Raw genomic sequence first — 26,931 nt, forward strand, 5'->3', positions numbered from 1 at the left:
CCAGTTAACTAAGTATCTTTTTTCAGTGTCATACTCTCTGGATATATTGGACCTACAAATTCTCTAATTCCCTGCGTACTGAGAAGAGCTGTCCGAATTCCCTGCCATAATGTTTAATGTTGAGAAATGAATACGAAGTCTCAGAAAGGAAAGGAATGTTGAAATAATTTCTGCATTGCTGAAGAGAGAAGCAGAAGCTTTGATGAGGAAGTTGAGAGCAGGAAACCCTCGCTAGTTGGTTTCTTTTTTGCAGTTAATGGTTCCTGTTGATCACGTCTGTCTACCTAGCCCGCCGTTTCTGGATTTTTCAGCGTTTACCTGTCTGCTTTAGAAAAACCATCATTTGCCTATGCAGATCAGGAGCTCAACGTTTGTCTCTGGAAGCCACCGAAGCGTTTTCCCTGCCTATAAAGCATGTTGGTTCCTGAAATAATAGTGAGCACCATGTGAGGAGAAGCTCCAAAAGGCAGAAAGGAGGCAGAGGCAGAGGAAGAGGAAGAGAAGAGAGAGACACCCCCCTGCCCAACCATCTGCGGGTGGTGGAATGCCACAATGTCAATGCTTACTCCTATCCTGACCCCTCCTAAGGTGGAGAAGTACATGACTGAAGGTGAACGCTTTATCAAATGGGATGACGTAAGTACCATGGCAATTCTCGCTTTGATATGGACATGGGAGAAAAACCATTTGGAGGCTCTGGATCACGTGCCTGGTGTTACACATACATGGTGTAATGAACATCCATGATTGTGGGTTAAGGTGGCTTTGTGTCTTAGCAAATTGAGGACAATCTCTGGTTCCAATTTTGCCTGTTTCAGGAAGGCAGAGCAGCAGGGCCTTTAATAGCTCCTAGAAAGGGGCTGAGATGATATACAGTACAATACAAATGTATCTCTGGATTGATGAATTGCTTCCTTTTGTATCACCCTGACAGAGAGATTAAGAGATTTTTGGTGGAGGCCTTTTAATAAGTAAATTTCTTTATATGTAATACTGAAATGTGGTCATATCAATCTGTGGTGATGTGTATTACTCAGCATCCCAATTTACTAGTTCCTTAATAATGCAACTTGTAAAATTAAGATTAACTGCAGTTTTCAAATACTTCACAAAATTTGGCAGAAAGCACACAAAAGGATCCTATAGATATCCATCATGGCTTTAGGTGAAATGGAAAAAGCTCTATGTTTAAATGGTAATAACTAAAGTCTGTCTGTCAACAAGGAATCCATTGTGGCTCTTCATATTTCTGCAGATTCCAAGGTCGCAGAATGTTCATTTTGCAGAAAGTATCAATAAGAAAAAGTATATTGCCGCATCCTTTGATTAGTAAAAAATATTGCCTTTTGCAAAACAAATAGAACACATATGTCCAACAATCATTCATTGGCATCTGGAATAATATATAATAAATTTTCCAATTTCTTAATATATTTCTTTTTGTCTCTTCACTCTCCAAACTTGATAAACAATCAAATCCCAGTATTTTGGTAAATAAGTCAATATTACATTCACATCTTCAACATTTAAATGTAGTCCCATGAATCTACCAGTGTACTTTAATACACATTTCCAAAAGGGTAATAAATTATCAATATTTTCTACCAGTCACATACTCTTCATAGTATGATAGGTTAGCTGTGGAGTAACACAAAGCAGTATATGATGGAAGTAAAGCATGCATGATAATCAATAGAATGCTGAGTGAATTGTTTAACACTATACAGGGAATAGAAAAGGGGATGGAATCTCGGTTGTTTAATGTATGCATGAATAAATATATAAGGAATGCATGTGTGAACATAAGACATATGCTTGTTGCAAATGTGAATGTGTGTGTGCCTTTTTATGAAGACTATGTCATTTTGCTGGCTGAGAACCCAAATGCTTTGCACAGTATATTATCTAGATTGCATAATGCAATGAAAAGGATGGCTTGGATAAGATATAGCCATGTGATGGTAAATGTTTTAAAGTTATGCACCTGTAACGAAGAATTAGCTAGTTGATGAATTTGTATATATATATTGGTAGAATGTTGTCTAAAGATGGAAAAAATGGCTGGAGAAATTTTAAGACATGCAATATTTGTAGAATGATCGTGAGCTGTATATGGTCTGTGGCAAATAATAAATGTTTGATAATGTTGATAGCAGGGATGAGGACTGAATGCAAAAGAAATACAAGAAAAAAGAGCAAGTTGGTAGGAAAACTAAAAATATTATGGTTGGATGGAGTCCAAAAAGAGAGGCGAGAAATGTAAATTACACACCCACACAAATATGAATTGATGTTTAGATATGATAACATGCTAAAGGCCAGCTTACAAGGATAGAAAACTTTGGGAAGCTATAATGAATGTTTTTGTGTAAACTAGATTTAGCTACGTTAGCTATGTTTCCTTTTCTCCCCTGCCTTTTATTTCCTTTACTTAACTGCTCACTTTTTTTCCTCCTGTGCTTTGCATAAGATTGCTAAATTCTGGCATAGTTGTCCTTAGCGTACTTTCTACTAAAAAGGGAATTGCCACGAAAGAGGGCAGAAGAGGGCAGACTTGCACAAAGGCTTACATCTACTGACGGAGTGTAAAGATGCAATTTTAGAAACGATGATTATAATTTGTACAGAAATACAGCACATCTTATCATAGTGGGTAAAGAGTGTTACCAATATCAAGTGCTGGATATTCCAATGTGTTATGACTGTGGATGGCAACTTCTCAATGTTTGCCCTTCCATCTTAATGCTTTCCTATCAATAAACTTGACTCAGACTGAACAGCCCTTGAAATTAAGAATACCTTCTTAAAAGCAGAGGGCTGCCTTCTTCTAAAGAGAAACACTCTATTCTAAAATGATTAAATGGCCACACTTGATAATCAAGAAGATGTGAGCAGTATACAAGAATGTAACTAAATATAGCATCTCCTTTTTTTCTTCAAGCTTCTTGAGAATGATCATTGCTTAATAATGAGGAAGCTGAAGCAGTATATTTTATCTCTCTATCTCTATTTATATCTGTTTTAGATATTGTATTAAAATTGCTGTCAGTAGCAGTGTCCAAATTGGGAACAAGTGCATCGAAATTAGCTAGGTTATTTGTTACCCCCTCATGGACTAGCTTTGCAAACATTTTATTGATTTTATTAATTAAATGTATATGCCACTCATCTCACTCTGCAAAGTGACTCTGGGCAGCTTACAATTAAACTCATAAATGTAATAATACAATATAAAACATTAAATAAGCAGACAGCAAGCAAAAAACAAGATAGATATGATGGTAGCATTGTCCCTGTTAATCCACCACACCAGTTTGGGTTTTTTTGCTTAGATTCAAGTTGGAACAAGCTGTCACTTAGACATAAGCTGTTGTAACAATCCTATCTTTTGCAAATGTCCACTGTAAATTTTTCTTTGGATTAAATGCCATCTCAGCCTTTCATATTGAAGCAGATCAGTGCAAATCTCCTCATGGCATTTATACTATGTGGTACAATGACAATACCTATGTTAGAAGATGAAAGGTATATTCTGAATTAAGACAATTTTAGAGTTTCAGATAATGCTGAATAAAGTTGTTAACATGGAACAAGTCGGGAACTGACCTCAGCGGTACTGGAAATCTTATAATTGGTTTCTTAACGTCTATTTGAAGTTACGATGGACCCACCTGGGGGCTAGATATGACCTGGATTCAGAGTTCTGACAGTTGGGGGGCCCCATGCTTACGTTTTGAGCTCTGTAAATTTTGATCACATGACCATGGGGATGCTGCAACAGTGTGCAACATAAGTGTGAAAAATGGTCATAAGTCACATTTCAGTGCCGTTGTAACTTTGAATGGTCACTAAACAAATGGTTGTCAGTTGAGGACTATTTGTATTCATTTTCTTTGTTTCTTATCTCAATAAAAAAATATATAAATTAAGATTTTTTAACTTTGCATCTTTTTCCTCCCAGGAATCTGCAAATGCACACCCTGTCATTCTACGGGTGGATCCAAAAGGATTTTATCTTTATTGGACTTTTCAAAATAAGGTAGGTCCTGACCGCCAGAAGCCACAGTATACACCATGGTATACAGTAAATGTTTTCAGAAACAAATCACACTCCTAACATATATCATAGCTGTTCTCTAAACTATGATCTGAAAATCATCAGCAGACTGCCTAATCTGTGCTGGAGATTTTAATTTAAGATCCTCAGATTGGGAAAAAAAATATTCTTAAAATTGGAAGGCATTATAAGGCATATATATTAGAAATATTTGGCATTGTTAGAATCCAAAATGAGGAAAATCCTTCTTTAATAAGTACATTAAAATTGCTTTGGATTAGATATATTTTTAGTCCTGTTTTGGTGGATCAGTAGGCCTTGTTACAATCGCAGACCATACTCTAGGGACTCTGACTGTGAATTTTAGCAATTACAGTTCAGCTAATTTTAGATGGCATTTTAACATTTGTCTCTTAAGAGATTAACATTTTGCAGAATAATTGAAATTAAAAAAAAAAAATTGGAGTTCTACCAAGTTGTTAAGTCACTGCGGTAAGCATAAGATATCTATCAGGAGGACCCATTATTGCTTTCATTTTAGCAAAAAGGAGATTTAGAGACTCTAATTTTGAACAATTAAAAAATAAGATTAAAAATTCATTTTTGTTATATGCTAGAAACAACACAGACAACTCACACCAAACATTTAAAACAACAAAATTTAGGGGGATTCTATGCTCAGAACAATTTGAATACCCCAAAATGTTTCAGCCAGAAGTATTGGTAATCTGGAGAAGCTGTAAATTTTTGGCATTATTATTTGATACAACAAAAATAATGAAATTTTATATCTGGAATTCAGACCAATGATGGACAGATATTTTGTGAGCCAGGCTCTATCAATTATCAGTTTTATTATATTTTTATTATATTTATAGTCAGGTACATCAAGTAAGCAACCCTTAACTAAAAAGCAAGGAAGTAACAATTTCCTGGGAAATATTGAAATGGAAAAGTTTTTTTTAGATAGGAAAAATAAAAATTATAAGAAATCTCAGAGATGTTGTAATCCGTGAAACTGAGGAGAACTCTGAAACAAATGGTGTTTCAGTTGCATGGTCGGGAACTCTTATAGTCTAATTGGAACTGATGTTGGTGGAGGCCTATAGTCAATCATTTAATACTTCTAAATTCCCTGTATGGTTTTATGAGGCTTATATTACAGTAATATTAAAGCCTGAGAAAGACCCCACAGGATTACAAGGAATGGACTAATATCTTTGCTTAATGCGGACACTAAACACTAGACGGGTTTCAGAAAATAATACCATTTATAATTCAGCCATCGTATTCTGGATTTATTAAAAAATAGATAAGCATCTGCTTGGTGATTGATATTATATATATCATCAGTGGTAAAATGCAAATTTTTTTACTCTCAGTTCTGTGGGCATGGCTTGGTGGGCGTGGCTTGATGGGCATGGCAGGGGAAGGATACTGCAAAATCTCTATTTCCACCACACTCCAGGGTAAGGATACTGCAAAATCCCCATTCCCTCCCCACTCTGGGACCAGCCAGAGGTGGTATTTGCCCGTTCTCCAAACTACTCAAAATTTCCACGACCGGTTCTTCAGAACCTGTCAGAACCTGCTGGATTTCACCCCTGGATATCATGACAGATACTTTGGAATCAGGTGTTCTAATTTCATTAGGTGCTGGAAGGGCCTTTGACATGGTTCAGGCTGAATTCATAATATGTTTTCTAGGAAGATATGGATTTCCACTATCTTTTGTGTATTGAGCTATAATTACTTATTGGCACCCAGTGGCAAGAGTTTTACAAATGCATTTATCTTTCAACCTATGAAGTTACAATGTGGCACTCAGCAAGGATATCACCTATGTTTCTTAATCTTTAATATGGTTTTTGAACTGTTGGCTTTTCTTATTTGTCTCCAGAAAATAAAAGTGTAGTGGCATTTGATACTGAATATAAATTGTTTTTATATACTGATTATATTATAGCTGTTCTTGATAATCATGCAATGTTGTCAACAAAACTTATAGCATTATGGTTTATATTCTGGTATGACTGGAACACATTTAGTTTGTTGCTTTTGGAATTTACTATAATATTTATATATAATATCCACTGACTCTATAAAATACATATGTTTACACTTAGCCCTCGACATACAACACAATTGGAGTTGGAATTTGTGATGGTTATAACTTCAAAAACAGGTCATAAATCACTTTTCCAGAGGCAGTCATAACATTGACAGTCATTAAACAAATGGTCATAAGTTGACAGCTACCTCTATATCTTTCTCAAAGTATATCAAATATGTTATTTTATTTTCTTCCATTGAATCATGTCCAATTCTTGGAGATTGTCTAGGTAAATCCCTGCAGTTTTCTTGCTAAGGTTTTTCAGAAATGATTTGCCATTGCCTCAAATATATCCAAATGTATAGATACAATTTTAATAGATAAGTTAATGGTTAAAATTCCCATTAAGTCTTTGTGGGGCAAGATTAATGTTATAAAAATGGATATTAGATAGATTAATGTATATTCTAGAGTAGGGGTGTCAAACTCACGACAGTGTCACGTGACGTATCAGGACTTCTTTCCCCTTTGTTAAACCGGGCATGGGCGTGACCAGCACGTGATGCATCTAGCTCATGGGCCAGGAGATAGCCAGCCCTGTTCTAGGGGGATTCCAATATTAATTCATATTAGATATTTTACACAGATAAATAAGTTGATGAGAAAATATTTATGGGAAGCTAAAGCCCCTTGAACAGCCTTAACTAAATTGAGGTTACTTTATGATGATAGCAACTTTAACATACTAGATTTTCAACTACATCACTGGGGTTTTATTTTAATTTCTGCATGTGTTGGAAGAAGAGTTTTTATGATTAATCTTCTCTCTGGGCCTATTTGGATAGCAAGCATATAACATTTCTTGGCAGGGGCCAGGTATACTTAATAGGGATTTTGACTTTCAGCCTTGAAAAATGCCAGGCACATTTTTTAAAAACTTAATGCATAAAAGATTATGTTATGATCCAAAAATTGCATGAGGCTTTGGCACTGTGTAATTAACCCACACGTGAAAATAGCGAGGAAGATGTTTTACTGGGATTCTTGGGCTAAACAAGGGGTCAACACTTTAAATCAGTTGATTACTAATGTCTGTTTTAAGGAATTTGAGAGATTGCATATTAAATATGATTTATCTATATTATTTGCTCAGCAATTGAAATGTGCATTAAATAGCATGATCCGAATATTCTAGCACCCACTGAGGTGCCTGCAATTTTAGGATCCCTGAGAGATGTAGACTTAACTGGAAAGCAACAACTTTTTAACTATGTGGTCTTCTCTTCTCTAGCTATAGCCTTATTTTTGTTTCATATCACTACATACATCAATTCAATTTTGGGACTAAATATTGCCATTTAGGATCTTAAGGACTTTTATCTCATGAAGAGCTTTGCTGTATCAGATCTAGGGGCCAGCAAAGAAGATAATTTTACATAACTTGAAAGAAGCTTACCATTCAGATTTTAAGGAATGGATCCTGGGTATGAGTTTATTGTTTTTTGTTTTTTGTTTAAATCTGCATGTATTAAATATAAGAAGTTGATGCAATATGTTTCTCTATGGTCTGGATTTAACACTAGGCTTAAGTACTGGTGTTATTATGTGGGCTTTTTCTGTTAATAAAGGGTTTTCTGGTCATACTTAGTTTATTTTCATTACTGTAATATATTTCCCTTTTGCACTATATTCTCAGTATTTTTCATTCTTGTTGCATTTGTTTGTATTCTATATTTAAAAAATATTTTTTTTAAAAAAGGAAGCAAAACGAAGACATGGTTTGAAGATGTGAATCAAAGAGTGTGCTGGACTAGTAATAATGCATAGGAAAGGGATTCAATTATTTCGCAGTTCAAAGAAAAACTGCACAAAAACAGAGCTGACAAGTTTGCATAATATTTTGCTTGCTTACTATTGCTTTCTAGCAGAAAGTCAGAGACTGTGGTTTGCAGTGACTTCCTTCTCTGCAGTAACTAACGCTTGAGAATTAGTCCACATGTGAAGTATGCGCTATTTGTTGAGCATATAGTGGGAGCTGGAAAAGTGTTAAATCTTAGAATAGCAAAATAAAATTCTGCAAAATAAAATTCTGGAACAGATCCACCTGAATGTTCATCTCACTTAATATTTTGTTTATCAGACCCTGGACACCTAATTTTAGGTCCTGATCATAGTTACATTATCTTGTCTTTTTAGATGGTCATGAATCTTGTTGTTGTTTTTGGTTTTTGGTTTGCTGCTTTTTGCAACACGTCCCTGTAGCTGCCTCTCCAAAATCTTTAGAGGTATAAAAATGTTTGCCAGTTCTGTTTTTTAAAAAATAAATAAATAAATAATTCAAAAGGTGCAGTTTTTTATTTTGAACTCATGACTACAACTCTAGAAATATTATTACTTATTATTATTTATTTTATTAGTTTGATTTATATGCTGCCCTTCTCCGGAGACTCAGGGCGGCTTACAATGCTTTTAAGCAATAGCCTTCATACTTTTGTATATACCTGCTTAGTAGGGCTTTCAGGCCCTCGTAAGCAGTGTTCTATTTTATACAAAGTCAGCTTACTGCCCCCACAAACCGGGTCCTCATTTTATCTACCTCGGAAGGATGGAAGGCTGAGTCAACCTTGAGCCTGGTGAGAATTGAACTCGCAGTAATTGCAGGCAGCTGGCAGCTAAATACTACTTTAACAGTAGTTTAGTCCACTGCACCACCAGGCTCTTATCTTAAATAAAATAAAACTCTTGTCTATTGGAACCACAAGTGGCCAATGCTTCTTTGTTTTCCCCATCTCACTATCTTCTAGATCAGGGGTGTCAAACTCAAGGTCCGGGGGCCAGATCCAGCCCACTGGGTGCTTAGATCTGGCCCGCGGGGCCGGCTTGGAAACAGTAAAGGACTGGCCCATGGGGCCTCTGCTAGTAAAAATGGAGCTGGGGGGGGGGGGGAGGGCATGCATTTTTGCTGGCAGAGGGCTATCAAAACAAACTAAAAACAAAACAAAAGGAGAAATGTTTCCACTTTTGCATTTGAGCATGCAAGAAGAGAAAGGGAAAGAGGAAAGACAAAGAAAAAGAAGAGAAGATGGGAAGAGAGCATGGAAGGAAAAAGAAGGAAAGAGGGGAAGGAAGAAGAAAAGAGAATGAAGAGGGAAGGAAAAAGAAGAAAAGGGAGGGAGGGAGGGAGGGAGGGAGGGAGGAAGGAAGGAAGGAAGGAAGGGGATTATAATGAGAGTGAGGGAGGGTCTCAGGGAAGTCCTGCCTTAGCACTTGGCCACGACAGGTGCCCCTGACACAAGCTCTATGTCATGCCCACCATGGCCACACCTTGGCATGCCCCATGCCCCCTCCCTCAGCCCTCCCACGTCAAACACAACCCTGATGCCGCCCTCAATGAAACCGAGTTTGACAACCCTGTTCTAGATCCTTGTTTATACACAGAGTAAACCATCTGCAAAGGAAGATTAGTCAGCAGCTTATCTGCTGTCAGATGAAGGAAATGTATAGATTTGTCTTTAACACCAAATGTATCTATTTGGGAATGGGTATCATTATATTGTAAAGGTTGGAAAATTACTGTGCAATATCCAGTTTCCAGTTTCCACTCCTAGTCAATCCTCACACCCAGATCAGAGCAAGCACATATGACACTCAGTTCAACTAGCAAAAAATATAACTTGGTTTATTTATTCAATTTATATGTCTCAACAAATGAGTCTGGGCAGTGACTAGAATTAAAATAAAATCAAAAGCATTACAAAAGTTAAAATACAAAGTAGCTGAGAAACAGCAAACCCAAATCACTTGTACAAGCAAGAAGCGGTTCCCTACATGCACTTCGGGGCCTAGGCCCAGGCACATAATCAGGCCTTTAGGACCTTATGAAAGGCCAGCAAGACAAAATCAATGGTGACATGTTTAATCTGGTTTTTAGAAAAAGTCAAAGAAAAGAACAAGCACATTATTTTTAATGCATGCTGGATAATTTTAATGGGCTGTGGGAATATCCTTGGAAGAAAGGAGGAAGAGCCACAGCCAAAGCAATGGTCAGACAAAAGATGTCTCAGCCCACAGAAGGCTGAGAAAGCATCTCAGAAAGGACCCTTCCTTTCCAGTTCTCTGGAAAGTAAAGGCAAAGAAGGGGAGAAGTGCTTTTGGGCATATAAGATTCTGTTAGTGTAACCTTATATAAAGGTAGTATCAGTACTCATGATTTTGGTGTCTTGTCTAGGCTACCTTTAGGGGCTGACACAGTGGTGAAATCCAAATTTTTTTACTACTGGTTCTGTGGGTGTGGCTTGGTAGGTGTGATGTGGCTTGGTGGGCGTGGCTTGGTGGGCATGGCAGGGAAGGATATTGCAAAATCCCCATTCTCACCCCACTCTGGGGCAGGCAGAGGTGGTATTTGCCGGTTCTCTGAACTATTCAAAATTTCCACTACCGGTTCTCTGAACTGCTTAAAATTCCCGCTACCGGTTCTCTAGAACCTGTCAGAACCTGCTGGATTTCACCCCTGGGCTGACATGAATCATGGACCTTTTGAGTTAAAGAAGGGTAGATTTTCCAGGAAGTCAAGATTATTTCCCTTTAAGTACAAGTGGATTACATATAGGGAGAAGCAAATATAAAAATATTGGTTCTTTCATTTGCCTTGGAAATACAATACTTTTTAAAATTAGAAAATTAAACAGAGACAATACTTAAATATAGGAGAGGCGATTACCAGATTTGCCTTCAAATCACATTCAATGTTTAATTTACATTTAAATTTTGAATTTAAATCAGCCTTTAAAGTTAGCCATGTATTCCAGAATTTGTATCCTCACAACCCTGTCTGGCTGAAGTGCTTTTGAAAATGTTAACAAAAGCTTAAAGAGCAAAATTGACATTAATGGAGTGAGTTTGGAGACTGATGCCTGCCACATATATTCCATATAGTACAAAAGCTACATCAGACCAATAGCTGCCTATATTGTTTCTTCTAGTGAATGTTTTCTTAGCTCTATTCTTTTCATGGAATTCTTGCCAGAATAATTATCTATTATTTCAACATATTCATCTAGGTTTTGCATGATCTCTTTCAAATGCATTCTGTGAAAACCCAGTCCCAGAACTGTTTTTATATTGAAACCAGCTTTTGAAGATGATTTTTTGAGTAGAGAAGTGTTAGGAGATGTAATAACCCATTGTCTCCCTGCCATTTTCTCTTTCCAAATTTAAACAGCACATTTTCTTTGCTTTGTGGAGTTCTTGGTATTCTGTTGGTACTAGCCAGTTAGTAATGAAATGTCCACAAGCAACCAGCCAAGCTTAGAGAGCACCAACAATTTTACAGAAATTTTCTTCTATTAGAACCACAAGGGTCCAATACTTCCTTATTTTCCCCATCTCACTAGCTTCTAGATCCTTGTTTATACACAAAGCAAACCATCTGCAAAGGAAGATTACCAGTAGTCAACAGTTTACCTACTCTTAGATGAAAGAAATGTATAAATTTGCCTTTGTTTTTAAAAGCGCACAGAATTGAGAAGTGTTAATATTCCTTTGCAAATTATATGTAATTTGTCCTCTGAAATAGCTAGGGCTTAGCAAGCTGAAGAATTGTGATAACACTGTAGATATATAATGTGAACACTTAGAAACAACAATCCTGAGGCAGATTTTTAAGCTTCTTTCCTCTGGCTCTGGCTGCTGCAAAACTTCAAGAAACCAAAATAATAAAATGAAGACTCATACATTTTTAAAAATTGCACGAATGAAGCTCAGATCTGACATTGTCCTTGCTGTTGCTCAGCAAGAAACACAAAGCAGTGAGGTCTACTTTGCTTCTGAGAGAAGGTGGGGAGGGATGAGCCAAATTTCAATAGTCAGAAAGTGCAAATTGTGCAATGTGCAGTACACTCAAGCAAGAGTCTTTGCAAAAGTCAGTCTTTTGAGATAGGCCAGACCAGAAACGAGACTCTGCAAGGACCACTGGAACTCTATTGCAGGATATAATTACAGTATTTCAAAAGCCTGACAATATGGCTCGAACTTCTGTCTGGCATATAGCTTGAAATCCAGCAGAACTGATTCATTACAGTTGATTTACTGTCAATAATATTTTGCAATTTTGATTTATTTTATTATTGTACTACAAGTAGTCCTCGACTTATGAACTACAACTGAGCCCAAAATTTCTATTGCTAAGCAAAAAAAAAATTGTTAAGTTTTATGGCCTTCCTTGCCACTGTTGTTAAGTGAATCACTCTAATTGTTAAGTTAGTAACATGGTTGTTAAGTGAATCTAGCTTCCAAATAGACTTTGCATGTCAGACGGTCCAAAAGGTGATTACATAACCCTGGGATATTGCAACTGTCATAAATACGAGTCAGTTGACAGGCGTCTGAATTTTGATCATGTGACCATGGGGATGCTGTAATGGTTGTGTGAAAATGGATCATAAGTCACTTTTTTTAGTACCATTGTAACTTTGAACAGTCACTAAATGAACTGTTGTAGGTCGAGGACTATCTGTATTATCCTAACCCAGGGGTCTACAACCTTAAGCACTCAAAGAGCCATTTGGACCTGTTTCCCACAGAAAAGAAAACACCGGGAGCCACAAAACCTGGGTAGGCATGGCCAACTCGATGTCAGTCACTTCCACCAGTCACACGACACCCCCCCCCCCCAGCCACACCTACCCAGCTGGTCATTATTTATTTTATTTATTTATTTGTTCCTATTTCTATACTGCCCTTCTCCAAATAGGATTCAGGGCGGTGAACAGCCAAAGTAAAAAACAGTACATACAAAATTAAAAGCAGTTTAAAATAATTAAATATTTTGGCCGTAAATTAAAACAACCCAATTTAAAATCAATTTAAAATTTAACTCAAACTCATTAGGGCAGAGAACCAGTTGTTAAAAAACACGGGGAACCACAAAGCCCCTTTGACATATCTCTCTCTCCCCTCCCTCCCCCCTTTCTCTCCCCCTCTCTCTGTATCTTTCTATATCTCTGCCCTGGCCGCTTCTCCATCCCCCGCTGTCACCCTTTCCTTCTCAGGCCAGGAGAGGAGTGACTGGTAGGGGAGGGCGAGGGGCGGGGGCAGCCAGTGGTGGGATCATCCGATAGGGAGCCACAGCAGAGGGCCCAAAGAGCCGCATGTGGCTCTGGAGCTGCAGGTTGCTGACCCCTGTTCTAACCAATAGGTCCAGCAGTGCACTCTTTCATAATTTCTCTAGTAATATGATGAAAAAAAAAGGTGTCACTGGAGCGATGTATTTCTAGGCATCTAGGCATCTTTCTGAGAAATACATTTTGCATAAAATGGTTTTTCTATGCTGTACCCATTGAACAGCAATTTGATATTTTTCTAGTTTGGATGCTACAATTTACTCTTTTGTAGTAGTCTGATAAAGAAAGCCTTTAAACCTACTTTTAGTGGAATCTGTTAGATTTAAACCTATAGAAAAATTGATAAAATATACTGTATACTAATTCTTGTTCAGTGAAGCTCAGACCCAAATATGATTAGGTTGCTAAGTAATATGCTAGTTTATGCAAATTATCTGGATTTGAGGTTTATTTTTTGTTTTTCACAGATGCTAAAATTGTGCGTGCTACTTTTTTACTATTTTGCAGGAAATTGAATTTTTGGATATTACAAGCATCCGAGACACTAGAGTGGGGAAATTTGCAAAGATTCCTAAAGTAAGTTTATGACATATGGTGATACATAAAAGTCTTCTCTAACCTAGTGTCTTTCAAATTTAGAATACTTTGGCTCCTAAAATTATGTGAGCTGACTGGCAATTTAGAAATCAAGGAAAACTGTCCTTACATCTTTTGTGATAAACTCAAACCCAAAACTGTCACAAGCAGAAAAAAGGAGCAGGGTTTTGATTGTGCAGTTGTAACCTTCTTGACATTTTCCATATCTCCCCAGGATGCCCCTGCTCACTGCTGTTTTATCAGCAAGTTATAAAAAGTAGTACATTTCCCCCCATCCTTTGTAACAATGTGTATAGTATGAAAGGCCATATGCAATTTGAGATGATACGGAAAAATAACTTCCAGTCTGAAAATCTTAGCAATCTTGGAAATGGATTTAAGTGTCTGCAGCTGTGCTAGAAAAAGTAGGTTTTTCCATCTGCATCTTTCCCTTTCCATTATGTTCTCCCCAACTCTAAAAATGCTACACAGAAGGTCCTATAATACGGAGAGATTTCTCCAAATTTGGCCATGACACCTTCTCTGTTTGGAGCTCTGTTCAGAGAAGGTTTCTCAGAGCTCTGAAAATAATTCTGCTAGCAGTCTGGCACAGCTGAATGCTAACCAATTTTAAGAGAAAAGATTGAGATGACTGTGCCTCCTTTATGTGCCATGAAGAAACACAATATTGCTGAAGAAAGGGAAGGAGAGAAAAAGTATTGATTTTTAGAAGTAAGAGTCAAGCTTCTACTGTGAATATTGGACATTAATACAATTGAGCGCGTCCAGAAATATTTCACAAGAAGATTCCTCCACTCCTCTGCTCGTAACAAAATACCCTATGCCACCAGACTTGAAATTCTGGGTTTAGAAAATTTAGAACTACGCCGCCTTCGGTATGACCTAAGCATAGCTCATAAAATCATCTGCTACATTGTCCTACCTGTCAATGATTACTTCAGCTTCAACCAAAACAATACACAAGCACACAATAGATACAAACTTAAAATGAACCACTCCAAACTTGATTGCAGAAAATATGACTTCAGCAACAGAGTTGTTAATGCCTGGAATGCACTACCAGATTCTGTGATCTCATGCCCAAACCCCCAAAACTTTAACCTAAAACTACCTATTGTTGACCTCACCCCATTCCTAAGAGGTCTGTAAGGGGTGTGCATAAGAGCACCAGCGTGCCTACCATCCCTGTCCTAATGTTCCTTTTAATTGTATTCATTTTATGTATTCAATTCATGCTTATGCTTATGCTTCAGTCTCAAATGAAGGCAGATCTGTCTTAAACAGTCTAATTTGGCCAAATAATCAAAGCACTGATAAACGGAGATAGCCAGAGAAAGTCAAGCCTCGTAGTTGAAAATGTTAATTAGCCTCAATCAGCTGTGAGGCAGTTCAAAATAGCAGGGAAAAACTCTGCGCTTTCTTAAAACTGCCGACAAGCGGCAAGAATCAGGGAGCGAGATAACTCCTCAAATGCAAAAGTTTATGGCTATAGTGAAATAGCATCATCCATATTACAATATAAGATAAGTACAATATCTAATATGTACTTGACAAAATAAATAAATAAATAAATAAATAAATAAATAAGTAAGTAAGTAAGTAAATAAATAAATAAATAAAAACTATCACGGAGAGAGGAAACTTCTGGGCATAAAATTGGTGTGTGCACTCTGTGTGTGTGTGTGTGTGTGTGTGATATAGGCAACAGAAGTGCACCATTGCTAGGCGGCTGGGGTTTGCACACACTTAAAGGAGTTGAGAAAAGAAAAAAGATCAGTTTGAATGGCAACAGCCAAAGTCTCCCATGGTCAAAAGTGATACAGGGCATTCTTGACAACACTTGAAAGTGCAGCATCAGCAAGATCACAGCTTTACAATATTTCTTTCTTGGGGCCAAACAAGGACCAATTTTTGTAAGCATTTTGTAATACAGTGGTACATGACTCACTCGCATGGCATTTCTTGTATTTCTTTAACTATCCTCCTCCTGATGCAACAGCATTAAAATGGAAGTGTTCAAATAGTTCCTCCTTTTCCCAGAGTAACAATTGATGCGTTTAATTTTAAGGCCAGTAGTAGTAATGCTCCTCTATATTAAGCAGCAAACTGCATTTTGAAAAATAGCCATTAGATGGACAAGATTCTAGTGTAGATACTGTCTTTGCTAAAAAATCTGCTTAGAGGTTGTCCTGTATTTCTAGACTAGGAAAGATATTAAGGATTCTGGCCTTATCAGGGCCAAGCCTGTGGAACAAGATGAAGAGAAACAAAATGCTTTCAAAATGTCGTGCTGACTGAATGCAAATTAAAGAAGCAGAATATTGAAAACAGCTTTTCTTCAATAGCCCCGTGTTGGTTATCGCATTTAAAGGCCATTTTAGGAATTTGATAAGATGTGCAATAATATACACCTGAGAACCAAAACCAGCTTGCTAAACTCATCTATAACTAAGAAAGAAAAAGAGGGGGAAATATTGAGTAAAGACTATTATTTTCATTAAAATATAATTTTGTGTTCAAAAAGCCCATTTTGAATTTTAAAGCAAGATTTTCTCAAGTCTCCTCACTTCTGCTTTCAGTTTTTCTTCTTAATGTGCTTTTATTTATTAATTTCTATATCTATCCTTTGCAGAATCACAAGCTTCAAGAAGTTTTCAAGTTGGATTTTCCAAAGAGCAACTTTTTTCACAAGATATTGACTGTGGTTTCTGGTCCTGATATGGTGGACCTCACATTTCACAATTTTGTTTCTTATAAAGAAAATGTTGGAAAGGTATTAGAAAATAAAATAACATTATTGCATTAATGCAAGCAAAACCTAACCATAATATCCACACAGTGCCATATGTGAGAGAATAGTTGTCATTCTGTTTAAAGTGCTGGCATTAGAGATGGCAGACACTGGTTTTGAACCAGCTTGGACATTAAGTTTACAGAGTCTTTTTATACATGTGTGTCTTTCCTCCCTAACATATTTCACAGAATATATCCATGGACAAAAATGGAATAATATGTGACTGTATTAAAAGCTAAATAAACATAATATCAGTGTGATATTGTGGTTATGCTAGGCCTGATTACTTTCATATTCAAACCCCCACTCAGTTATGAGTTCCCTTCATGGCCTTGAAATACTCATAATGTCTTAGCCCAAACCCACCTCACAGAACTGTGATGTAAACAAAAGATGGCAGGAAGAATCAAGTATATTGGACTAAACTGTCTTCAAGAAAACTTGGAATTTATATTTATTGACCTTCTATTTAATTTTGTTGTATGAAATGCAATGACAATAAACTAAACAAAGCTAAACTAAACTAAACTAAACTAAGCTAAGCTAAGCTAAGCTAAGCTAAGCTAAGCTAAGCTAAGCTAAGCTAAGCTAAACTAAACTAAACTAAACTAAACTAAACTAAACTAAACTAAACTAAACTAAACTAAACTAATTTATTTTGACAATTGCCTAAGTATGAGTATCAACGTGATCATCCATTTTAGATAGAAGGAGAAAGATGTCAATTGCTTCCACTTAGTTTAAATTCATAAAAAGTAAATGTCAATGATTCCAAAAAGTGGCATAGATTAGAATCTTGTCTTTAGAAAAGATAGCCATAATAGAAAACGAGCATTTATTCCATGTGGAAATACTGCCTGGCAGAGCCACTCATGTGCTGAAATATAGATATTACACTTTGCAAGTTTTGGATTTTCAGCTTATACCCTTGGCTTCATTTTTCAGAAATGGGCAGATGATATCATGGACTTCATTAGGAACCCTTTTATATACAATGCTTCCCGTTACACTTTTCTGGAGAAAATGTGAGTAGTTATTGACAAAGGTTGTATTTCCAAGTATTTCTTGACAGTTCTAGTAATATAGTATGGTGACTGAATGATGTTGAAAGCTGGTCATTTAAAAACATTGGAGTATAATGTTGTTTTAGGAGGTCCATACATATACGAATAGAGGAAACATTAGGACAGGGATGGAAGGCACGCTGGTGCTCTTATACATGCCCCTTATAGACCTCTTAGAAATGGGGTGAGGTCAATGGTAGACAGTCTTAGATTAAAATTTGGGGGGTTTTGGGATGAAACCACAAAGTCAGGTAATGCATTCCAGGCATTGACCACTCTGTTCCTGAAGTTATATTTTCTGCAATCAAGTATAATCGATTATAATAATTATAATATATAATTATAATATATAATAATAATTATATAATAAATAAATATATAATAATATAATATAATAATTATAATATATAATTATAATAATTATAATCGAGTATAATCGAGTAAACATATGTTGTCCATACTCTTCCCCTCCCTTCAAGAAACAAATAACAACAGTCAAATATGGGTAAGACATTCTCTTCACGTGGTAGCTGATAAAAATCCAGTCCTAGTAGCATCAACTCATCGAAATTCATCTTATTGACCATTTGGGACCATAGGAGAAAGAAACAAGGGACTTCCTCTTTATTTCTTTGCTGGTCCCCGCTCTTCTTTCCTAAAATATTCCCTTCCTTGTCTTTGTATTCCTTCTGTAAAAACCTAGATATCCAGGCTTAATACTACAACAGATAACTTTAATTGCCTTTTGGGATCTTAAAGCTTCTATTTTGGATACTTTTAACAGGCTTGATTCTAGTCACACAGGCTCCAGGCTCCAGTTCCTGAGGGAATCAAACCAGGGTTACCTCAGTTGTTTTTCCCTACAATGGCTACCTTCCTTCATTCTTTTTTGTCCCACAACTTTGTAAATATCATCCTAATACTAATAAAAATGTATCTGTTCTGCCCTTTCCTGCAGTCTGGTGAAACTGAAGCTGCAGCTGAATGCTGAGGGGAAAATTCCTGTCAAGAAGTGAGTATGGTGTTCATAATGCTTTGGTCAATGATGGACTCATCATTCTAAGAGGGCCCTGGGTCATAGCAATAGCATAGGCTCCCATTGGGATTTGGGCAAAGATGTGACCAGCTAACCTCTATTCCGAGCGTATAGTTATTCAGTGTTTTTCAGATGGAATAGCACAATCCCACAAAATACAATGGAATGTAGATGTCTGTTGCACAAGGGAAGTATTCCATCTTAACAGTTTGATCACACACATATATATACTGTCATTGACAACAAAGCATCACCGATGTATCATATTTGTGACAGATGTTTAAATGCATTACTTCCTTGGCAACCTTATGCAAAGAGTAGGCCTTATCTTGTAGCTTTGCTTTAGGAAGAATGAGCGATTATGCATGCGTTCATGCTCTTTCTATTTTCATTGAAAAGGCTGATTCATCAACAAACCTTCTTCTTCCGGCCTATGGTTTACAGATTAAAGAAGGTCAGAGCTGAAATATGGCATAGTTCATAGGGGAAATTCCTTCTTCCTGGAAATATAATTGTGAAATGTTTAATCAGAAATCAATTTTTGATCTGGTTAGCCTCAAGAGCTTCCTTATGTTTTCTATTCAGTGCTTTTATTGTGATGTATTGAATCATGGTGGCATCTTATAAGTACATAGGCCATCTGCTGCCTCATATGTTGGTTCAGTGGTCCCTAGAATTATCGAAAAATCGTGCCTGCAACATTTGAGAGAAAGTCGCTGAAATACAAAAGTTTTGATTTCTTGATATCTTTGTAAAAAAAAATGTGTTGGATATTTCAGAAATCCATCCTCTCAAATAAAAACTCCGTTCAGCTTCAGAAACACAGAAGTTTCAGCTCTATTCACTTTGGGAATGTGACTTTTCTGCCTAATACAAACCTTAGACACTGAAGGTTTGGAGTTTTGAATTCTACTCTGACATAATATTCTCCTTCAGTAGAGTTTGTTTACTTTAGTATCATAATGGTTATTCTTTATGGGCAGTCTTCCAGTGGTGGGTTGCTCCCGGTTCACACCGGTTCGCAAGAACCGATAGTAAAAATTTGTAGTAGTTCAGAGAATCGGTAATAACATTGGCTGGCCACGCCCCCAAACCGGTCCCCGGCCCAGTTGCAGCTCACTTACCCCGCCAACCTCATCAGAGGCTTTTTAAAAAAACTTTTAAAAGCATTTTTTCTGCAACCTCTTCGGCTGAAGAGGTTGCAGAAAAAAATGCTTTTAGGAGCCTCTGATGATCGCACGGCTCAGCTGGGATTGCCAGAGGCTTTTAAAGGCATTTTTTTCCTACAACCTGAAGAGGTTGTAGGGAAAAAAATGCCTTTAAAAGCCTCTGGCAATCCCAGCTGAGTTGCCTCATCGTCAGAGGCTTTTAAAAGCATTTTTTCTGCAACCTCTTAAGGTTGTAGAAAAAATGCTTTTAAAAGTTAAAAAAAAAAGTTGGCCACGCCCACCCAGTCACATTAACCCCCACCAAGCCATGCCCACAAAATAAGCTACGCCCACAGAACCAGTAGTAAAAAAATTTAGAACCCACCCCTGCAGTCTTCCCATTAGAACATTGCAGTCTTCCACTAGCGGCCCTGTCTCTCTTTCATTTCATCCCTTTCTTTTTCAGTATTTTTCAAATGTTTCCTGCGGACAGAAAAAGGGTAGAAGCAGCATTAAGTGCCTGTCATCTTCCACAGGGGAAGGTCAGTAATTTTTTTTTTACATCTATATACCCCAGAACTCATAAACGGAATTCAAATTTAATCCTGAACAAGGTATGTAAATTATGTAATAAATACAGATTTCCATAGACTGTTCATCAAAGCTCTTGAGCAAATGGTTTTGATCTTTCAGCCCAAAACTTTGTTATGCTGAACAGCCATATCTGAAAAAGGGATTCTATGCAGCTTCGTCTGACAGGTCAGGAAATAAATGGGTAGAAACAGTCTGTATGAGATCACTGAGACTACTGAATTCAATGAATATACCCTTGTGCTCCTATAAGAATGTGCATATTTTATTTAGGCTTAATACTTGAATAAAGTGATTGCTGGTAAATGTATTCATATTGGTTGGTATCAAGAGTAAGGCATTTGATACAATCCCGTGCATTGAAAATAAAGAGAGGAAGACTGTTGAACATTTAAACAAATAGTGAATTGGAATCTATTGCCAGTCTACCAATATCCTAGAGAAATAACTGAATGGGCAGTCCTTGTTTAGGAACTGCCTTGGACAGCAACAATTCACAGCTAATGGCAGTGATAAAAAAAACTAACTTTGCAACCAATGCCCACATTTACAATCTTTGCAGCATCATGTGTTTCCCATTACAGTTAGTTTGTCAACTTCGAACCGAACCTGGTAGCAGCCATTTTCCTATTCCTCAGTTGCCACACAGAGGGGGAAGTGGGGAAGGAGGTTGGAATGCATAACTAGATGCAACAGAGAGCTTTCTTGTGGGAACCCAGGTCATCTCTACTGGCAACGGATAAGGTAGGAAGGAAGGAGTGCCTGGAGAGCACTTGACCTAATTGGCCAACATGACCTGTGACACTTGGGAATGGGGAACAGTATTTCCTATTGTTAATTATGCTGAAATCGCAGGAAAGATTTAGAGATGGTTTTCCTTTAGAGCTGTGCCGATATGTACTCAATAAAGAAGATATTTGAGGAGGATTCTAGTCTCAGAGTTCTGATTTGCTTGGGTTCGTTAGTTGGAACTTTGACATAGTTAGTACATATTGCCCTGTGTAAAATTGTAAGCACAGTTATAGTCATAAGATTTTTCACTTTGTAATCCTTTTGGTTTTATACTACTCTTCCCCAATCTAGTTGTGTTGGACTGCATCATCACAAATTCTTGAATTGTGGCTAATAATTTTGGGAATCCCCAAATTTAGTATATATATAGTATTCAATGCCCTTACATGCAGCCACCAACTTTACCCTCTAAACCCTTAGATGCAGTTTGCATGTTTGCACTATTCCACAAGTGTTGTCACTACTGCCATTCTTGCAATGCTCAGTACTTCTCCTAAGTTCAGGTGTGGAAAGAGGAGAGTGAGCCAAGCAACCAGGATAAACTGCAAATTCTCACTGATGGAAAAGAATTTGCTTCCCATTTGCAGAATTTCCTGCTGTGCCAGAATTAAATTGTAAACTAATCATCTCAGCTAGAGAAGGGTTGCAACAACATATTGAGGTAAAGGAACCACAACAACATGGCACTTTTACAAACACTACAGGTGGAAGGGCCCATAAATCTACTCTAGCTACATCATCTATTCTGTGAAAGAAATTACATTCTTAAGGGAAAACTGAAATGCTTGCTAAATGTATTTTTCTATTTCACATGAAGCTTTTCTTTGTTCTATGTCTCTTTGTCGTATTTAGGCCCAGGAGAAAGAATTCATGTTACAACTCAGAATACATTGTTAAATCTTATCTTGAGCTGCTCTTTCATTTTCAGAATGATGGTATCAACCCAGAAGACTTTCCTGAAACAGTGTATAAAACATTCCTGATGAACCTGTGTCCTCGGCCAGATATTGATGAAATATTTACCTCACAGTAAGCTTTCATAGTGCAAGAGATACTATGTAGGTAAAGGGAGTCTGGGTGAATCCAATGAAATCTAGTACAGTTCTCATCCTTCAGCATTTCTTGTGCTTTGTGTTTGGTTGGATTCATATGAGTCTTTTGTGATTCTGTATTTGTATTCTGTGTCATCCAGAATTGCAGGCTAACTCTGCCCACTGCCTGGAGTTTGATCCTAATAGGTCTCAAGGTTATCTCAGCCTTCCATCCTTCCGAAATTGGGACTCAGATTGTTGGGGGCAATATTCTGACATTGTAAACCACCCAGAGAGTGCTGTAAAACACTGTGGGCCAGTATATAAGTCTATGTACTGTTACTACTGCTAGTATAACTTATTATATACCATTTTCTCTACAAAGAAAATTCTTTATGGGTGTTAGTTGTTCATTTGTTCAGTATGCAGATGTTTGGGAAAGTTTTAGGGTGATAAAGGAAGCACTTTAGATTGAGCTTTATTTTTGCACCAGTTGTTTCATGTCTTATAGTGCTGAATCTGCAGTGCAGAAAACGATAAGCTGGAACAAGCTTGTTCAATACTTTAAAAAAATTGAAAGTTGCCTTGCTTCTAAGTGGGGCTTTTCCAGGGACCTCTAAAGACACTCTTCTTCGTTGTTTCTCCTTAGCCATTCAAAAGCCAAGCCATACATGACGAAAGATCACCTGACAAAATTTATCAACAAGAAACAGCGAAATTCCCACCTCAATGACACGCTTTTCCCTCCTGCCAAACCAGATAGAGTACAGGGTCTCATAGAAAAATATGAGCCCAGTGGGATGAATATTCAAAGAGGTGAGTCTTTTCTATTAGAATGAGATTTTGTCATGATCCCACACATGATCCCAAGCCTATAGAGACAATAGAGTGCTATACACTGTCCAGTTCTTATGTGGATGTGAACAGGATAGGAAGCATAAAGCAGTAGTGAATGTGTTCATGTGTGCTTGTTTGATCTATACACATATACGTACTGTACACACACAGATATTTGGCAGTCTGGTAATATATTGCTGAATCGCCTCCCTAATATCAATAGAATAGTAAGACCTATAAAAGAACAAGACAGTGTTGAGAGTCTTGTGAATACCTCAGGGTTTCTGAGAGTTTTGTGAATACTTCAGGGTATGCCATCAAAAACCAGTTGGCCTTTTCTTGATTAACAGTCCTTTTCTCCCAGAAAAAAAAAATATTGTAGTCCTAACATTGTGGAATGTTTCCTTATAGCCTTTTTCTCTTTGTCAGCCAACAAAAATTGGGTGAAGTTGGCTAAACAAAGAATCTCCAGCAGATTAAATGGAATTAGGAATAAAAGTTATGAAATAATCATAACTCACAACAATCATACCTCTATTGCCTTTGATTTTAAGTCAAATGCTGAGGGGTTGGGGGGGGGGTGCGGTTGGAACATCCAACTCAGAGACAGGCGCCTAATTTCCTCCAGAAGGTTTATTCTCTAACTCCCACAATTCCTTGTCATTGGCCATCTTGGCTGAGGCTAATGGGAATAGAAATCCAGAACATTTGGAGGGCAGCAAAATACCTATTCCTGATTCAAAGTCATCTTCTTCAAGGCCTTGAATTCCACTCCCAGTCACAATACAATTGTTTGCTCCTGCAGGGCAGCTGTCTCCTGAGGGAATGGTTTGGTTCCTGTGTGGTCCTGAAAACAGCATCGTATCTCAGAACAAACTGTTGCTATACCAAGATATGAACCAACCACTCTCCCACTACTTCATCAACTCATCCCACAATACTTACCTAACAGGTATGGTGATATCTACCAAGATGCACTCATTTGTCCCAGTTAGGATCATTTTCTCCAAGTTGTCAACTTTTATACCGGTATGTGTTTAATATTACAATTCCCCACATTTCCTGGTTCTGCCAGTTCAAAAAAGATTAGGTAACAGGTGCTATGAAAGATAATCATCCAAGATCTAGCCATTGATGATCAAAGAAAATAGGCAAAATGGATCACAATCATACCATAGGGCAGATGCCTATAAGTCTATTGGGTGCTTATAACTTACACATCACAATGTATTTGCCTGCTGAACAATCATTTTCATTGTCTTCTATATTAATCATAACACAGAGAGCAACTTTACATCCACACACTCACTCATACTCACATTTACATACTGGTATCCACTTTCCAATTGTTGGTTATTGTTTTATGATTTTATTAATATTTTATGTGCACACCTTTTTTTTTAACAGCTGGACAGTTTTCTGGAATCTCATCTCCTGAAATGTATCGCCAAACTCTCTTGGCTGGTTGTCGTTGCGTGGAACTTGATTGCTGGAAGGGACGTCCTCCAGATGAGGAACCAATCATCACCCACGGGTACACTATGACAACTGAAATACTGTTCAAGGTACACATTTGCTGGTGGTTTTTTCCTATTTGTTTTCTTTGAGCCCATATAGTTCCATCTGACAAACTGCTACCTGAAGTGGTTTGGGAATAACGAGAGGCACAAGCAAGCAAGTGACAACAGCTCTTTAATATATGGTGAGACTTCAGCAAAAACTCAGGGGCTGCAGCCCTCCTTATATACAACTCCGGAGAGGCTGTCAACCAATCAGAACTTAGACAGGTTTGAAACTCCCGCTGAAAAGTATCAATACATAACACCCCTCCCTTCCCAGAAGGCACTAACATTCAAAAAATTTACATAAGTACACACAAAATCTCGCAGGTGCCCTGGCCGAGTTCTCGTTCTAGTTGACCTGCGCAGTTCAGTGTTTGGTGAGGCGTCGAGCTGGTCGGAAGAACTTTCTGTCTCTCCCGGCTCCGCCAATGGAACCTACTGGATTTTGTCCGGGGCGTGGTTATCCCCGGCTGGGAGTGGCGACTCGCTGGGGCAGCGCTGGAACCAGGGCTTGTCAGCTAAGTATTCACTCGAACCCGGGCTTGAGTTAGCTGTTTTGGGAAAGTTGTTGTAGTTAGGTTCGGAGATGTCTAAAGTGATGTTTGCCTCACTGACTATTCTTTTCCTAAGTTGGTCTATATGGCGTTTCCAGAGTCTGTCTACTCCCACGTCCACTGTGTATGATTTTGGGCCCGTTATGCCCACTATGGTTCCTGCAACCCATAGAGGTCCGCTAGCATAATTGCGAGCGAACACCGGGGACCCAACCTGGAACTGCCTTAGTCCGGTGGTCTCTCTCTTAAAATTCTCATGAGTATAATTGGGGTGAAGCCTGTCTAACATGCACCGAAGCTTCCTGCCCATGAGGAGTTCGGCAGGGCTTCTCCCTGTGGCCGTGCATGGTGTGGCATGCTGGACAGCTAGAAATTGGTCTATCCTGGCCTGCCAGTCCTTGTTATCTAGCCTGGACAATGCTTCTTTGGCCGTTCTTACGAAATGTTCAGCCAAGCCATTAGAAGCCGGATGGAACGGGGCCGATAGGGCATGGCGGATGCCTAGTCCGGCCAGGTAGCCCTCAAACAGGGTTGCTGTGAATTGAGGGCCATTGTCAGAGTATCCGGTAGGCCATGGGTGGCAAATAGTTTGCGAAGGACTTTGATGACTGCTTCGGCTGTGGTTGAGGGCATGAGTATTATTTTGAGCCATTTTGAAAAGGCATCGACTATGATTAAAAATGTTTGCCCATGGAAGGGGCCGGCAAAGTCAATATGGATCCTCCCCCATGGCCCTTTTGGTTTCTCCCACTCTCGGATGGGTGCTATCGGGGGATCGGGGCGAGACTCCTGACAGGGTCTGCATTTCCCCACCCACTTGGATATGACTTGGTCCATGTTGGGCCACCAAACGTAACTGCAGGCTAAACTTTTCATTCGGACAATCCCTGGGTGTCCCTCGTGCAGTAACTCCAAAACCCTCGTTCTCAGTTTCGTTGGTATGACCACCCTATCACCCCACAACAAGCAACCTCCTTGCATAAATAATTCGTTACGTTTGTTAATATAACCCTGGTACTCCTCACCGACCGCCTTGACCGGCCACCCCTTAAGGACCCAACCCATTACAGTACGAATTACAGGGTCCCTAGCAGAGGCTTTCGCCACCTCGCAAGAGGAGATAGGTCCCAAAGTCATAGCGTCGATCAGCAGAACGGGGGTCTCCGGCATGGGGTTGACCAGCAAATCGGGGAGGGGGCAGTGGCTGAGGGCATCCGCGTGGCCCAAGGTCCGTCTGGGTCGATGGACAAGCTGGTATGAATAGGCCGATAGAAAAATGGCCCACCTGGTCAACCGTGGGGACAGGGCAGCGGGGGTGGGCTTGTCACCGGCCAAAAGTCCCAGCAAGGGCCGGTGGTCAGTCACAAGTTCGAATTGACGGCCATAGAGGTATTCATGGAACTTTTTGACCCCCGCAATTGCAGCCAGAGCCTCTCTGTCCAACTGACTATAGTTCCGCTCTGCGCTTGACAGGGTGCGAGAGTAAAACGCAATGGGCGCCTCTAGGCCGTTTGGTAGTCTATGGCCTAGGACGGCACCAACTCCTACGTTGGAGGCATCACAAACCAATACAAGCGGAAGCGCTGCGTTGTATTGGATTAGGAAACTGTCTTCGGATAGAAGTCTCTTTACGGCCTCAAAAGCGGCTGCCTGTGCTTTTCCCCAAACCCAAGGTACATTTTTTCCTAAGAGTT

The 26,931-nt window shown here is 38.5% G+C and overlaps 1 protein-coding gene across 1 annotated transcript in view; it reads left to right on the forward strand.

The window, feature by feature from the left end:
- Positions 1-552: 552 nt before the first annotated feature.
- Positions 553-26,931, forward strand: part of PLCB2 (phospholipase C beta 2) — a 62,034-nt gene continuing 35,655 nt past the window's right edge. Inside the window, exons 1-11 of the mRNA XM_070931332.1 lie at positions 553-636; positions 3,962-4,039; positions 13,739-13,807; positions 16,461-16,601; positions 17,568-17,647; positions 18,645-18,698; positions 20,337-20,412; positions 22,182-22,282; positions 22,934-23,100; positions 23,927-24,073; positions 24,529-24,686. Of these exons, the coding sequence (XP_070787433.1) occupies positions 553-636; positions 3,962-4,039; positions 13,739-13,807; positions 16,461-16,601; positions 17,568-17,647; positions 18,645-18,698; positions 20,337-20,412; positions 22,182-22,282; positions 22,934-23,100; positions 23,927-24,073; positions 24,529-24,686 (1,155 nt within the window). The remainder of the gene's footprint in view (positions 637-3,961; positions 4,040-13,738; positions 13,808-16,460; positions 16,602-17,567; positions 17,648-18,644; positions 18,699-20,336; positions 20,413-22,181; positions 22,283-22,933; positions 23,101-23,926; positions 24,074-24,528; positions 24,687-26,931) is intronic.

The sequence above is a fragment of the Pituophis catenifer genome, unplaced genomic scaffold, assembly GCF_029215685.1.
Source record: "Pituophis catenifer annectens isolate HBS135680 unplaced genomic scaffold, rPitCat1.0.hap2 SCAF_1, whole genome shotgun sequence".
NCBI classification, from domain to species: Eukaryota; Metazoa; Chordata; class Lepidosauria; order Squamata; family Colubridae; genus Pituophis; species Pituophis catenifer.